General features: G+C 54.1%; 1 protein-coding gene across 3 annotated transcripts in view; it reads left to right on the forward strand.

Annotated features, from left to right (window-relative positions):
• Nucleotides 1-15,731, forward strand: part of EEPD1 (endonuclease/exonuclease/phosphatase family domain containing 1) — a 131,054-nt gene extending 115,323 nt beyond the window's left edge. For all 3 annotated transcript variants that reach the window (XM_025985816.2, XM_072764725.1, XM_072764724.1), the window contains exons 4-8: nt 2,423-2,533; nt 6,118-6,252; nt 8,878-9,016; nt 13,274-13,468; nt 15,058-15,731. In XM_025985816.2, coding sequence (XP_025841601.2) covers nt 2,423-2,533; nt 6,118-6,252; nt 8,878-9,016; nt 13,274-13,468; nt 15,058-15,257 — 780 coding nt within the window. In that variant the 3' untranslated portion in view covers nt 15,258-15,731. The remainder of the gene's footprint in view (nt 1-2,422; nt 2,534-6,117; nt 6,253-8,877; nt 9,017-13,273; nt 13,469-15,057) is intronic.
• Nucleotides 15,732-16,313: the final 582 nt, after the last annotated feature.

Here is a 16,313-nt window from a genome sequence, read left to right on the forward strand (position 1 = left end):
TTAATGATTCTCGGATTTGGCTCTAATGATCACTCAGCAAGCACATGATTCCCCGGCAGGAAATTGGACCCTTTGTGTAGTACATTTCCTCGCTGGATCCCTAAAGTTATCGTCAATACATTCCGGCTGCAGTTTCCAAAGTGCTTCATTTCCCATCCACGGATGGCTTCCAGCCAGGACCATCTGGCCAAGGGGACCCATCTCGGGTGAGGGCCCCATTAGAAACAGCACTGTCCACAGCCCCTCAGCCCTGATAAAGGCCCCGGTGACCAAATCCCAAAGAGAATACTTCTCAGGCAAACTCAAAATCAGGTTAAAATTGAGGCCATTATTTAGATAAGGAGCTGCAAGGAGAAATTCTCCCTTTTGATTGTCATACGCGGATTTGAGGAGTGCCAGCCTTCTTGGAGCGTCCTGGTTCAGCAGCAGATGCTCAGAGAATGTTCCTGGGTGCCACGCTCTGTGCCAAGGGGGCTTGGGTACAGTCCCTGCTCTCATACTGCCTGGGGTCAGTAAGGGCAGACGCTCAACTGTCTACCTGTAAAAACAGAACCCCAAGAACCGCGAGTACCTAACAGAACTCCCCTCATGCTTCCTCCCTTGCGCAGGGAGGGAGGCCTCATCTTCCCTCTTACAGCATAAGCAGTGTGAGGGCATTCCCAGGAAGGGCCAGGAATGCAGCTCTGTGGAGGTGGTCCTGAGGGGGCTGACAGCTGTTTGCCCTCCCACACCCCCATCCCTGTGCCACCTGCGTGGGGCCCCCAATGCCACCTGCGTGGGCCCAGATGCTTCTGAGGCTTTGGGCAGCTGCAAGAGGCCCTTCCCACCTTGGTAAGCATCAGAATCACCTGGAGGGCTTGTTAAAAACAGATCACTGGGCCTCTTTCGCGTCTCTGATCCTGTAGGCCTAGGATGGGGCCAGAGGATTTCTAACCAATTCCCAGGTAAGGCTCCTGAGCCCCAGATCACACTGGAAGAACCACAGGGGTAGCAGGTGAGCATGGCCATCACAGCTTACCCTGGGGACAGATAGAGCATGACTGAATGACAGGCAGGAAACCTTCCAAACTACGCTGGTGACCTGGGTGAGAGAAGAAGGGTCCCCGAAGCAGGCCACGGCCATGGGACCAGAGAGCAAAGAGAGGGAGCCCCGGACACGTGGGACAGTAGAATCAGCGGGCCAGGCCCAGTGAGAGAGGGGACCCGGGAAGGGAGGGAAGAGTCCAAGCAGCCACAAGGATGGCCATGCGGGGAACTGAGACGGGAATGGGGGTGAGGGAGGGGAATGGCTTGTCTCTTTGTGACCCGCCGGGCTTGTGGTTCGCAGAGATGTTCAGGTGGAAATGTTTAAAGGATTGTCAAAGTGCTATTGGAACCTCCGGAGAGAAATCTGAGCTGCAGGTACGGCTCTGGGGGCCTTTGGGACAGAGGTTTAAGCTGAAGCTTCGGAGCTAAGTCAGATTAGCTGAGGGCAGCTCCCTGAAGAGAGAGTGGTGAGGTGTCCAGAAGGACGCCCCAAGACTCCTTTGGAGGACAGGGCACGAGAGGTGAGTGGCGCTGCTGCGAGGTGCATGAAGCAGACACGGCCGGTGTCACCAGGAAGGGGCGGAATCAGGTGTTGGGGCATCTCAAACACTAAACCCAAGTAGGACACATTCTGGGGAGCCCTCAAAAAGCCGTCTCAAGAGTCTGGGTTGTGTCTGAGGCATGAGTTAGAGGAACTGATCCACACATTTTGGAGCACATCGTTGGTTAACTCCTCACTTACGTGGCCTGTGCGATTTTCTCTTGCTTTGGTGACCCAGTGGCTTTACAGTTTCTAGGCCACATTGGTGGCACACACGTGAGCAAAAAGAAGTCACACGTGGGGGGCGGTAGCCACCCATGGCAGTGGGGCTTCCTTTTAGGAAAAGAATCAGAGTGAGCAAGACGGTCGTAGTTCAGGATGAAGCTCGGGGGGTCAGTTTTTCTACCTCTAAGCTAAGCTCCCGGGAGAAGAGACTCCGTATATTCATTCCTCTTCCCTCCTCCACACTTGATACCAATCTGGACCCCTGTGGGACCTTGAAACCACTGGTTTTACAAGGATAAAAAGGATTCTAACAATTTTGAGCTATTTGTACTAGAATGCTACAAAAAAGAATTGATTTCTATGAACTGAGAGGCCCCCCCCCAGGTGATTATTGTGTGTTTTATAGATCGTTTGCTTTTTAATTTGTTGGGCTTTTTCAGACCCCTGGGTCTTCACAAACCCTAAGAACACAGGGTAAACGTCCGACAAGTCTCTGAATAAGGCTGATGAGTCAGGGTCAGGCATCTCCTGGCTCCTCAGGCTGCCTCCGACCCCCCCCCCACCCCACCCCCCGCTGGCCGCAGGTGCTGGATGCAGGATCACACACCGACCTGTGCTCTGTCTTTGCAGTTCTGTACGGAGCTAAACCAGCCCATCCTGCCCAACATCCGCAAGTGGAAGGGACCCCGGGGATGCTGGAAGGCCGTTGTTGCTGAGATGCCCTCTACTCAGCTCCAGAAGGTACCTTCTTCTGCAACACCTGGATTTTATCTCCATTTTATTGAAACAGCCTTTTCCCCTAATCACAGACGTTTAAAATTTTTTCTTTGCCAACATCCTCAATGCTGTTTTGCGTTTCTGCACGTTTCTTAGCTCTTTGCCATTCATCTCAAAATGCCCTGGTTCTCGTTTCGTATGTAGATCGGGAATGGACTCCTGCCCAGACGGAAATGGGAGTTGGGGGTGTTGGGAGGAGAAGAGAAATCCTGTCTGGAGCCAAGGCTGCGGATGGGGTATTTCTGTCCTTTGTCCTCTTAATCCCGTCTCCACAGTTCCATTCTCTGCCAAGTTTGTGGAGAGCCCATTGTTTCTTGACTGAAAACTTCAGATTCACTTAATTCATACGCAAAGCGTTTGCTTTCTGAGGTAGAAATTGTGCACATGGAAATGTTCTGTGGGCATGTTGAGCAGATTGTCATTTTGAATTTTCTTTCGTTGGTAGTTCCCCTGTGGCTGTAGGGATATGTTTCACTCTTACAGATCTATGCAAGACCAGTTTTTACACACTCGGGATGTTTGATATTCGTGGGATTTTATTATTTTTTTTTTTTTAGTTTTTATTTATTTATTCATGAGAGACACCCAAAGAAAGGCAGAGACCTAGGCAGAGGGAGAAGCTGGCTCCACGCAGGGAGCCCGATGTGGGACTCCATCCCAGGACCCCGGGATCACGACCTGAGCTAAAGGCAGGAGCTCAACCACTGAGCCCCCCTGGTGTCCCAATATTAGTGGGGTTTTGGATTTTAAAATAGACTTTCAAGAGTTAATCATGAGTCAGAAACTGTGTCATTACATAGTTTTTCTATAAATGCAAATGTATTTTTCCTCTCTAGTATACCTGTTTATAAACATACGTGAATAACACTTATGTGAGTGATATGGATGAAAAGTATCCAACCATTTATTGACAATAAGCTCTCTTTTTAGCTGCTACTTAAAAATGTGATGTAAATCTTCTTTCTCTGGGTTTTATGTTTTGGAGTGTAAACGGTTACTATAGGTGACAGCCAGTGTACATTCCCCCATAGGCTAGAAATTAAGCCAAATTGGGACATAGCTAGTCTTTTCCTCGGTAGCCCGTGGCTGTCCTTCCTCAGTCTACATGGAATTAATAATACCATCTTGCCTTTAAAAAAAAAAATAGCACTTTGTACATATGTAGGTTCACTAAGCTCTTGTAGTCCACTTAACACTGCTTATCTGCTGGGAAATCATCAGGTTACTACGTGCCAGGCACTGTGCCACATGCCAAACATACATGGGTGAGAAACACAGACCCAGGGACCCAGCCCTGCCTGGTTTTAGTCCTTGCAAGCCCAGGGCTGGAATCCAACCTGAGCTGACGTAGCCCCTCCCTCAGGGAGCTCCCGGCCTATTGGAGGCATGAGGCGGGGAACCCCACTCGAGGCTGGGGTGCCCAGGCCATTGGAGGACAATGTGCAGTTGCAGGGAGACCCGAGTTCAAGCCACTTAAACTTCTCAGCCCCAATTCCTTTATCTCTAAAATGGGAGCGATAGCCCCTTCCGTCAATCAGCAGGAAGCTGTAGGATTTGAAAAGATCAGGTACACTGAAACGTTCCGTTAACCGAACACAGGCCAGGGCCTGGCGGGCCCACGAGAGGCGCTGCTGGCCTGGAAGTCCACACCTGTGTCAGGCTGCGGCTGGGCCATTGTACACTTGTTGCCGCGGGGGCAGTGGCACATCCTAGTGTGGACACATCTCCCAGTGTCTCAAAAGATGCTAATATCTAGATTTTAATGTGAAAGTTCCTGAATTTTGAATATGAACAGATAACCGAAAAAAATTTTTAAATGCTGTTGAATAAATTGTGTCTGCAAGTTGCACGTGTTCCATCTCTACCCAAGACAAACGTGGGCAGGTGGTGGCAGCAACTGCTGTTCCCCCAGGGCCTGAAGTGACGTCGGGTGCCCCTGCTCAGCTCTCAAGCCCTTGCCCCACAGCTGGGCGGGGGTGGGGGGCAGCTGTAGACGAGAAGGCCCACACCTGTAAGACAAGACCGTCTGCCCGGCAGCCCTCTGGCTGCCACACGGCGGGGTCAGGCTCGAACCCAGGTGGCGCTCTGGCTCCAACACCCCATCTCCTGCTGCCCCGAGTGGAGGTGCGGCCGTTTTTCCGGAGACGGGGCCCCCGGGGCCAGGGGTCGGGAGAGACCCCCAGAAACACCCGGTGCTGCTGGAAAGGCGGGTGAGCAGGTGTGAGGGGCGGCACCGAACAGGCAGGTGCTCCCCGGAGGGCTCCTGGGCAGTGGCCGGTGCGCCCTGGGGAGCCCCTGAAGCTTTTAAGCAGAGCTGAGCCTCGGAGAAACAGTAAGTGGGAGGATAACCCTCCAATGCTGAAAGGGCAAATCCCATTTCCCTCACTTTACACCCAAGGAAATAGGTTTAGAGAAATAGAAGGCTCCGTGGTCTCACGGCTGAGTGACACGGGTGGCACAAGATCCAGGGCTTCCAGTTCTTAAACTGGCGTCCTCTCCGGCCAAGGGCCTGTGGTTATAAATGTCAAAGTGCACAGTGTGCAGAACATGGTTCCCCCCTCCTCCCCAACACGAGTTGGTCTGGTTGAGGTGCTGAGCCCAGCAAGGCCTGGGGCTGGGACCCGAGCGGACACTGGGGACTCAGCACAGGCCACTCTGGTTGTGCAGAGTCATTTCCTCTCTTTCGGTAATAAGTGTCTCCGGCCCCTCCAGCGATGCCACAGATCCCGCTGCCGACCTCCGGCAGCAGAGCCTGCAGATGCTGGGATGGGCTGGGAGAGGAGGCTTTTCCTCTTTCCAGAAGGCCCCATGGACAGCAGCAAGAAACAGGCAGGTCATCTGAGGCCAGAGATGGCAGTGTTTAGTGTCAGGCCTCAGGACACCCCTGACACCACCCGCTGGCCCTCACAGGGCCCTGTCCTGGGGCTGCAGTCCCCTGTGTGGGCCCTGTCCACCTGCAGAGGGCCCTTGACTGGGTCCAAACCCCTGGGACTCTTAGCACTGACCTCCATCCATCCAGCAAATATTTATGGAGGATTTACTAGGTGCCGGGTACTTAGTGGTCGGGAGCTGCAACTAATCAGTAAGCAAAGCCCACCCTTTGGAGTCCTCTATTTGATTCTCAGCATTGCTGTTTACCAGCAGTGGGGTGTTAGGGAGGTTACTTAACCTCTCTGGGCAGCTCAGTTCCTGCCTGGTGGACACGGGTATGAGTATCTGACTCCTGGAATGTGATGATTAAAAAGACAACTCTGTGCTTAGGGCTCCCCCTCACATCACTCCCAAAACGATGAGAGCCCAGGCACCTTTGGCTGCGCATAAACCTCTGAAAGTGGCAGCGTGGGAAGTTTGGGGCAAGGGGGCAAGGAGGAGCATGCTATAGCTTTGGGGGGATGCACAATCCCCGTGCATGTGATCCCAGGACCCAGTGCAGAGACCACCCCCCCCCCATCTTCTCCTGGTTTCTCCTGCCTCCTCCCCCAGGTAGGGGCTGAGCCCTGCCACAGAACCAACTGCTCTCCAAACTGACGCGCCCCCTTCTCCTGCAGGGCGCCGGGTTCTCAGGATTCCTGTGGGATGCTGCGGCCGGCGTGGAGCTGAGAGACGCCACCTCGCAGGAAAGTTCTCCCGGCAACGGGCACGGGAAGCCGTCGGGTCCCAGCCCGTACCTGGCGCGTTTCAAGGTACCATTTGTGTCCCTGTGAAGGTCTACTTCTAAAAGGGGGGTGGGGGGTCCCTTTGTAAACTGTGATCCAGAGCAACCTCATCTGCTCTGTCTCAGGGTCAGGTTGCCATGTCCTCTTGAGGCTCCCTTGGCTGATGAACTTGTCCAGGGCAGGAATGCGAGGGCCTGGGGGTGAGGGGACTCTAGCTCCGATAACCCTGGCATTTGGGCAGGAAGGGGATCAAGTGGCTGGTTTCCAAACCTAAGACAGAGCGCCCGTCAGAATTACCTGGGAAGATTTTTTTTAAATCAGGCATTCCTGGACCCTCCCCCGAACACACAGGATTTCTGGGATAGGGCCCAGGACTGCCTGTTTTTCCAAGTCACCTTTAGGGCTTCTTCATCCCTCTGATATTTGGAAACCACTGGATTTAGAGGACAGCAGAACCTGTACTGGGGACAAGGGGATGACCCTCAAGGGGTCATTTGGGTTCAGAGGGGATGCAGGGGGAGCTTCTGGGCTCTAGGGTCAAGGCAGCCCCACCACTGACCTCCTCCAGATGAGCCCCTCACATGGGAGCGTTGGCAGGCTGATGTGAGCTCTCCTCTGAGTCGCCTGCATGTCCCTGAGCAGTGCTCAGGAACAGCCAACGGTCAGGAGGTCGGAACTAGGAGGAAAAGGAGCCAGCAGCCAGAACCCGTCGCCCAGTGGGCACTCAATGGACCTTATCCCCACAGCACTTACCTGTGAAATCACAGGGTCGGGCAAGAGCGGGCCCTTGCCACCGAGCCCAGCAAGCCACCTGCGGGGGTCTGAGGAGCCTTCCCCCTTCTGTGTGCTCCAGACCAGTTCGGGAGCCTCAGAGTTGCTTTGAACCACAGCACAGTCTCTGGCAGCTCCTGGCTGGGGCAGCCCTCAGGGGCTGTGTTGGCTCGGGTTGGGGTCTAGTCCAAGCTCATGCCCCTCCCTAGCTGCAAGGTTGCTGGGGTTCCATGTGCACACCCACCCCGGGGTGTCTTAGGTTGCGCTTAGGAGACAGACGTGTAAAATCAGCCAGTTATCATCTTTAAAACCTCCTAATGCTGCACTGGGCTTCTTCTTCTTCTTCTTTTTTTTTTTTTTGAAAAAAAGATTGTATTTTATTAATTCATGAGTGACACACAGAGAGAGAGGCAGAGACACAGGCAGAGGGAGAAGCAGGCTCCATGCAAGGAACCCGACCTGGACTCGATCCGGGGTCTCCAGGATCATGCCCTGGACTGCAGGCGGCGCTAAACTGCTGAGCCACCAGGGCTGCCCTGGGCTGCTTTTTTTTTTTTTTTTTTTTAATGTAAAGTGGTTATACGTGCTTTTACCTGGCAAGACAACAGCCAGACCAACCAGTGTCTCTAAAGGCTGGATGGTTTTTTTTGTTTTCGTTTTTTAAGATTTGAGAGCGAGAGAGCGTGCACACAAGCATGAGCGAGGGGTGGGGTGGGGGCAGAGGGAGAAGCAGATGCCCTGCTAAGCAGGGAGCCCCATGTGCGGCTTGACACCAAAACCCCAGGATCATGACCTGAGCCGAAGGCAGATGCCTAACCGACTGAGCCACCCCGGCGCCCCATGGCTGGCTGCTTTTAATGGCCAATGAGAAAATGCTACCGTGTCCTGAATTATTGGTCCAAATCCTTAAACTTGCTTAGACGGGCGCTCGGCCTCCTATCCTTCACGCCCCATTCTGGGCCGGGCAAGTGGTATGGTGTGGAGATGTGGCTTGGCTCTAGCCCCCCTCCCTTGACGGGGTTTCCCTACCTGTGGCCTCATGGTTCCTCTGTGGTCACAGCTGCAGAGAGCTCTCCAGGCTGGGCGGTGGTGGGCAAACTGGGGTCAGCCTCCACTTCCTGGGGGCTCCCCCTGCACCCCCTTCCCTCCTGGCAGTGTTTAGTGTTTGTTGCCATGACAAGCGGAAGGGCAGGATTGCTAAACCCCAAGCCGCTGAGTGATGCTGGGGTGCTCAGGAGACTGGCTCTGCCTGCAGGCGCCTGGACCTACCCACCAGGCCCTGCACCCTGGGGGTGCAGGATCAGGGCATAGCCCCTGCTGCCGACCTTCAGCCAGATTCCCCGCTTGATGCATTTGAAATCTGGAGAAAGGGAGCATCCGGGCATAGTGGTCTCCAGAGGGAAAAGCAGGCAAAGGGGGGCGGGGGTGGGGTGGGGTGGGGAAGGAGATGGGCCCCAGCAGGGGGTCCTGGCAGAGGGCTCACCAACTGGCCCTGGAAGGTGAGAGCCCCAGTCTTGGCTAACGACCGGCTGCCAGAGCCACCACCTCCTCCGCCTTTGGAGTTGCTTTGAAGGAAAAAACAAAAACCCAAACCTGACATTTCCAGATGTGCCTGGTTTTTCCAGATCCTCAGTTGGAGGAGAGGGTGTGATGTAGGGGAGTGGACTGATAGAAGAACAAGGGAGATTTCGGTCCTACAGGTGGCTCAGAGAAAAATCTAACCTGGCACCACCTTGCATGAGCTCTCGGGGTGCAAGCTACTTGGTTTGTGTTTGCTGTTGTCAACACCGTGCAGGAAGCGATTCGTAACTGGGAAGTAACGAATCCAGGAAATAGGAACATCTAAGCCCGTCCTTGTTGCTTTGTTTCCTCTCGCCTCAGGTGGGAAGTAATGACTTGACCCTTGTGAACCTTCACCTGGCAACCTTGGTCCACCCAGGGGGCGAGAATCCAAGCAGGAATCACAGTGACAGCCACCGCTTGGCTAGCTTTGTACAGACCTTGCAGGAAACCCTAAAAGGTAGGAAATGGTCTCTCTGTCCGTGGCTAGGTCGACGGCTCCCACTTCTGGAGGGTGGGCATGGGGTTGCCTCTTCCAGGCATCTGTCCTGTCCCTTAGGCTGTCAGCAGTGGTGCATACTGAGGCACAGAAGCCCACCGTAGCCCCTGTGTTCAAGGAGCCCGGCCACCCCCGTGCATGGGGACCTCTTTGTCTCTTTGGGCCTACTGTGCACGTTCCGCGGTATCGGCTAATGAGCTCTTCAACTTCTCTTGGATGGAAAGGATTAGGGGGAGAAAAAGTGCTGACGCCTTCCCCCGTGACAGGTCCTCCTGGGTTCAGCTGCCCTGGTGGCAGTGCCACCTGCAGATTTGCACGTGCCTGCCTCTGAAAGGGAGGCTGTTGGTGACGCACCTGTGAAAGTCCTGATTAGCACAAGTAGGCTTTTTCTCCCCAGTGGGACGCAGGTCGCACCGAAGGGGTCCTGGAGCTCTCCGAAAATCTAGGTGTTAATCTTGGCTCCTTGGCAAGCCCATCTGGTGGGGGACTGGCCAGTGCTCACCTCACAGGGGGGCCCGGCGGCCGTGGTGACCGTCTGTGGCCGCAGCAGGCCCACAGCAGGGGCTCAGGGGCCAGGAGCGGACTCCCAGGTAACCAGAGGAATTGAGAGCACACCGGGAAGAGCAGAGCCTCCGGAGGAAGTCGGCCCTCTGTTTCCAGGCTCTGGCCCAGCAATACAGAAAGTTTTCCTGGGTGAGGTTTCCTGGAAGGAAAGAAACGTTGACCCTGCTGTAAAGACGGGGATGTTGTCGGTTTGGCTCAGCTTTTTGGAGGCCGACCCCTCTCGAGGTGACAGTTGGCATCTGGAGGCTGGAATTCTCTTACACACTCACCAGTATTCTCTCGTTTTCGAAGCCTTTCGCGTGTTAGGGTGCCCCCCCCCCCCACGTGGGCGACTCGTGAGGATCCAGCTGTAGAAACAATCCAGTCACGTTCTAAATTCACATTTTAAAATGGTTTTTTGGTTGTGGTCAAGTGTACGTGACCTGATGGTTACCATCGTCCCCACTTTTAAGGGTGCAGGTGGGTGGCATGAAGTGCGCTCAGTGGTTCTACCACCGTGACCCTCGTCCGTCTGCAGAACTTTTTCACCTTCCCGAGCTGGGAACTGTGCCCCAGCCCCGAGCAACCCCCTTCTCCTTTCTATCCCTATGAACTCGGCCGCTCCCGGTACCTCCCCGAAAGTGGGACCATGCAGTCAGTATCTGTCCCTTTGTTGCTGGCCCACTTCGCTTACGTTAGGTCTTTATGGTTCATCCACCGTGTAGCGGGGACCAGAGTTTCCTTCCTTTTTCAGGCCAAATACTGTTTATTGTACATTTATATGGCATTTTGTTTACCCACTCGGTGGTTGATGGACACCTGGGCAGTTTCGGTCTTTGGCTCTTGTGAATACTGTGGCTGCGAACAATCACTTAGGCACCTCCCATTTTGAACCAGGATGTGCTGGGACCAGCTTTCTACCTACTAGGAGTGTAAAAAAAAAAAAAAAAAAAAAAAAAAAAAAAGTCAAAGGTGTTTAAGCTGAGCTCCCCCATCCAAGAAGCATCTCTGTGGGAAATCGTTCGCCCACAGCTAGTTCCTAACCTAATTCAAAAGGATGGCCTGAGAGCATTTGAAATCTGGGGACATTTCTGTTGTTCTCAACCTCAAGCACTTCCTTATCTGTACACGGAAGCAGAAAGGGAAAATGCCAGTTCACGACTTCTCTGATAGCTTCTCACTGTTTTCTCTGACATCCGCAGAGCGAGCAGGTTCTGGTACCAAGTTGCCCAGGGGACTGTTGACCCACCGCCGGGCTGACCTTGACTTGTCCAGGTGTGGACGGTGACACATGTTCCCTGCGCCCTTGTGCTTATAACCAGGATCCAGTTGTTGCCCGGCGACCCCGCAGACGCAAGGATTCAGGAAGTGCTCCAGCCTGCCCAAGGTGCCAGGGCAAATTGATCATTAGCAGGCGAGGCTGAGCTAAAACAAAGGCTAAGCTTTTTATCCCACGGCCTTCTATCAGAGCAAACAGAACCGATTTGATTAGCAAACTCTGGGCCTTTCTGCCTTGGCCTGGAATGTGCATCAGGGTTGACATCCGGGTGTGGCGTGCCAGTCTTCTGGTGGAATGCTCTTCTTTCAGACCCCACCGGGACTCGCTCCGTGAACTCAGCTAGCATGGGACAGTGTGCGCAGTAATGCCTGGCGTTGGGTTGGGCCACCCCTTGGGGGGGGGGGCCAGCTCCTGCTGTTGCCCTTGGCATTGTGTTCTGCGGACATGGGGACTGTCCGAGGACATCAGCCCCAGACATTCCCCCCTCACGCCTGGGCACTAAGGAGCCCACCCCAGGCGGATGACTTTCTAGAATTCAGGAGATTATGGGACAACCTGCACACCTGTGGATTCTCAGAGGCAAGGACTGGATGACGTCCTCAGCAACACCGATTTAATGGAAAGCAGATGAGTCCTAAGAGACCTGGAGGTGCCCGTTCAGAAAGGGAGCCGTTATTTTCATTCTTGAAGTTACGCAGAGCTGGTGTGTTGACCTTTGACACCAGCATCTCTTCCTGATTTCAGAATTGGCTTTGTTGGCCCAGACGTTTTTAGGTCTGCGTCCCAGTGAAAACTTCTCTCATCGTGTGGGAACCTCCTGCCTTGTTTCTCACAACCTTGAGTGTTGTTATTTAATTAAGCCTCTTTCTCTTCCTTCCTTTCAAAAATTGTGTCTTAATTCTGGGGTTTTCCTTGTGCCTCATTCATCCGTTCATCGCATACGTGTTTATGGAGTATCTGCCGTGGTGCAGGCGCTGTTCCAGGCACGTGGGGTTTTGTGCTGAACAGCGCCCACGTCCCCGTGGCTCTTCCATTCTAGCTCTTCGTGTAGAGCCCTGGACTTGAGGGCTGGCCTGGTGACTCGGGGCAAGCCGCTGAGCCTCTAGAGACTTAGCTCCTCACCTGTGCAGAAGACCCAATACCAGGTGAGGGCTCATGGGTGGGCCCTGGTCAGGTTAGCAGTGGTCAGGTATGAACGGTTTTCGAGTCTCCTTTCCCGTTGAGGTTGGCACTGATTTCTCAAGACCACGTGAGCTTGCCCTGCTTTGGGCACCAAGGTTGTTGAGATCTAGCGCAGAGGTACCATTACATCTCTTTCGGCCACGTGGTAGGGCCACAGGGGAGTGTCCCATCCCATCCCCTTCTGTCCCTCCTGGCCCCTGGCGATGGTTTGGGGGGGGGGGGGTGTCGTCTGCAGTGCACCAGTGCCCTCTGCTGGTGGCCTGTCCTTTCACTCTAGATTTCTTTGCCTCTGGCCATTATTGCTGAAACATATTCGTGTCCAGGAACGCAAAAGACTTTGCTGAGTGTCTCAGATACCTGCGGCTCTCGTTTATGAACTGCTCTCCTGAAAGCCTCCCTTTGCAAGTTAGGACAGGAGCACTGCTCCCCACGGCAATGCGGTTTCCCCTGGAGGGAACCTCGAGACAGGAAGTGATGGTCAGAGATGATGGGAATCCCAGAGCCTAGCTGGGGTCCCTGATGTCCTCTCAGAATGTCTGCTCCCTCTGGGGAATACTTGGTGATGACTCCACTTACTCTAGTGTGCATCAGACAACGGTAGGAATGTTGAAAATACTTCAAAGAGAAACCCTTTCTCCTCCAGGCCCTCTGTGTCAGTCGGTTTGGGCTTAGACCGACTGTATTGGTCTGGGTGGGTTAGACAATAGACATTTATTTCTTCACCATCCTGGAGGCTGGAAGTCTGAGAACAAAGTGTGTGCAGGGCTGGTTTCTCCTGAGGCCTCTTTCCTTGACCTGTCGGTGGCCACTATCTTGTATCTTGGCATATTTTTCTCCACCGTGTCCAATGAATGTTTGTCAAGCTCTTGTTAAATATCTGGCTGAGACCCTCAGGTTTTTGTTTTTGTTTTGTTTTGTTTTTTCCAGCCGCAATTTTGCAACGCATGAGCTGGAACAGGGGTGATCTCTGCATCCCACAGCTCCTTTTCCTGTTGCGTTACTGACCTACTTTTAAAGTTTTGTGGATATTTCGGCTTTTTGTTTGTTGCACAAGGCATTTAGAAAAATTGGTAGAATGAGAACCATAAGCCTTCCTGACCCTGGGGCGTCCAGTCAGAGAATCGAGATCCCTCCCACTTAGCGTGCCGCGATCAGTAGTGGGTTTACCTCCCGCCATCTCCTAAGTGCCTGATTTTCTTTCTTCCCACCTCCAGGAGAAAAAGACATGATTGTTTTAGGGGACTTTGGCCAGGGTCCTGACAGCAGTGACTATGATATCTTGAGGAAAGAAAAATTTTACCACCTGGTCCCTGCGCACACCTTCACCAACATCAGCACCAAGAATCCCCAAGGCTCAAAGTCTCTGGATAACATCTGGATCAGTAAAAGCTTAAAGAAGGTTTTCACAGGTAAAGCGGACGTCGCTCATTCTTTCCCCTGTTCAGAAACGGGAGTTGAGAGAGACCTGTCTGGCCTGATGGTTCCAGATCCTTTGGTTTGATAACTCTGGTAAGGGGTTATCTTGCCTCCTCTGTAGGCATTTACAGGATCGCATATCGTTCAGGTGCCTATCTAACTATCATTCAAGCAGAGCCGCTCTGAAGAGTCTGGGGGGGGGTTGGGAAGATAGTTAGAAATGCGTTCACTGGTCTTCAGGTACAAATTCAGCGTGTCCCGGGCAAAGCTGGTTACGGGCCAACAGATACCGGCCCTGCGATGGGCTGATAGCTTTCTCTAACTTTAAGGACACTTAGTCATTGAGCAAACCTTCCTCAAGCCTCCTCACATCCAGGCCCCGTGGCGTGGCCTGTGGTTTCCTGCCACTGCCCCGAGGAGCAGCCACTGAGGCTGAGCGGACACGTGTCGGAGCCTCGGGGTGGGGTGCGGGACATACTCGACACGGGCCCCACGAGGACCGGGCTGCGGTGGGTGGCTAACCTCCATGCGGCCCCGTGGCCCCCGCCACCCACAAACCAGTAAACCTGCTGAGCGGACTTCGGGGCAGGAAACAGGCAGAAATATGACCGTGACCGTAATGTCTTTTGATGAACGGCAGGGACCGCCGTTCTCAGTCCTGCCTGGTGCTTTGCAAAGTGCCAACGTGTCCTACATATTATACCTCAGTGAGATGTTTACAATTTGTGCAAGTCCCAGTTCTGGGGTTCCCCTGTGGAAGCCTCACGGGCAGCCAGGGCTGAGGTCCTCAGGAGTAGAATTTCCAGTCCAGACTGTGTCACCAGCTGCCTACACCTCTCTGGGTGCTGGTTGCCCGTTGCACTGTGTGAGGGAGGAGCTGAAGGATGATGGAAGTGGGTCTCCGGGGGAGTGACAGTCACCAAACTAGGGGAGACATGGTTTGCAGAAAAGCACTGCTGCTCAGAGGCTGGGGCGGCCTGTCCGGGCAGCCAGGAGGGTCCCTGAAGACGACGGGGTTCTCATCACAAGAGAACACGGAGCCAGGGGGAGGTTAGAAATCGTTTCCTCTGTCCCCTTGCTGCTAAGTTATGGAGGGTGATGTGCAGGGAGGAGCAAAAGAACCGAATAGACAGGCTTTTTCCAAAGAGGACGTGCAAGTTGCCGACTTGTACATGAAAAGACCCCAATGTCGCTGATCATCAGAGTGGGGGGATGCAAATCAAAACCACAATGAGCTATCCCACCTTTGAGAGCTATTTGATGCTGCCTCAGGTTCATTCTTGCGGCTCAGATTAGAAGAAGTATATGGTGAGGAGGAGGCAGCCATAGGCCGGCGGGTGGGTAAATGAGCGGGAAGCGTAGACGCAGGGGGATTTCGGTGCCTCCAAGGTAGGCTAAGCCCTCGCTTGTCCGCCAAATCGAATTGGCCGAAACCTTTAGCTTGCCGGCAAGCTGGGTCTCTGAGGGGTGTTGTCAGGGGGCGCTGGCTTGCAGACCTGCCGAAGAAGCTTCCAGCCGCCAGCCTGTGACCCCTCCCAGCCCCGGGCCTGATATCTGGCCCTCTCTTTCCCTGTCACTCCAGGTCACTGGGCTGTCGTGAGAGAAGGCCTCACGAACCCCTGGATTCCAGATAACTGGTCCTGGGGCGGAGTGGCCTCTGAGCACTGCCCCGTGCTAGCTGAGTTTTACACTGAAAAGGATTGGAGCAAGAAGGAAGGCCCTCGAAACGGCAACGGGGTCACCTTAGAGCGAAGCGAAGCCAACATTAAGCACGAGCGATGATGGCACCAGATCTCTTCTCCGCCTCTGAGCCTGGAGCCGGGAGCTCCCCCTTCTAGAACATGCAGGCGGCCCAGCTGCGGTTTGGCCTTCAGCCTGACAGCACTAGCACCTGGGCTTCCACCTGCCTGACGCCTTTGTTTGTGGACGTTTTGGGACCTCTGGAGGGGGAGGGAGGTGCCGGATGGGCAACTGGCAAGCCCGGTGGGGGCTGAGCTGTCCTTGTCCTCTGTGGGTGCCCCTGGATGGCGCGTGCAGAGGACTGAGCTGGGGCTCCCGGGGTGGGAGCGGCCATCCCAGGCCCCAGGCCCTGTCCGGGCCACGCCGGAAGCTCCAGTTGGTGACCACCAGTCCTCGATGCTCTGGCTGCAAATTACATAAAGTTTTTAACTGTGATGGAGCTGAGCACTCTTCTCAAACATTTTGAGTGGTGATTTTTAGTTTTGTTTTGAAAACAATAAACAGAGATGAACCTGACTGGTTGCGGTGAGAGTCCCGGGGGTGGGTTCCCGGCGGTGGGGCCGTGTTTTGTGCCCGTGAGGCTGTGGGCCAGCGAGCCTGCCCCTTTACAGGCTCCCCCCACTTTGCAGAGGTGCCTCGCACACCCCCGTCGACCCCCTGCGATCACTATAAAATCTAGGGCTTTCTCCCTCTCCGCCTGTTCTTCGTCTTCTGAGCCCCTTGTTACACTGTCTCGTGCATCGAGCACCTAGTCTGTGCCTGGGACAGTCTGTCTGGACATTCGGCACAGGCTCCCTGGGCTGGACCAGAATTCCAACAGAATGATAGTGTTTCCTCCCTCCCTCCCCACCTACTTCAGTTTTCAATCGGATCCCTGGCCCAGAGCCGCCCTGTGAGGATTCTGAGGAATGTCTGTTAATTGTGGATCTACAAGAAGCAAAGCCTGGGAGTAGTGAGGAAGGAGGGTGTTTTGGGGGGCGGGGGGGGGGTGATAAGCACATGGTGATAGGCCACTAGGCACCCTTCCCTTAGCTGGCATGGTTCTCCCTTAGATCTCCTGTGAGACCAGGATTATAACACCCATTTTACAGCCAAAGA

This window comes from Vulpes vulpes, chromosome 7 (genome assembly GCF_048418805.1).
Source record: "Vulpes vulpes isolate BD-2025 chromosome 7, VulVul3, whole genome shotgun sequence".
Taxonomy (NCBI): Eukaryota; Metazoa; Chordata; class Mammalia; order Carnivora; family Canidae; genus Vulpes; species Vulpes vulpes.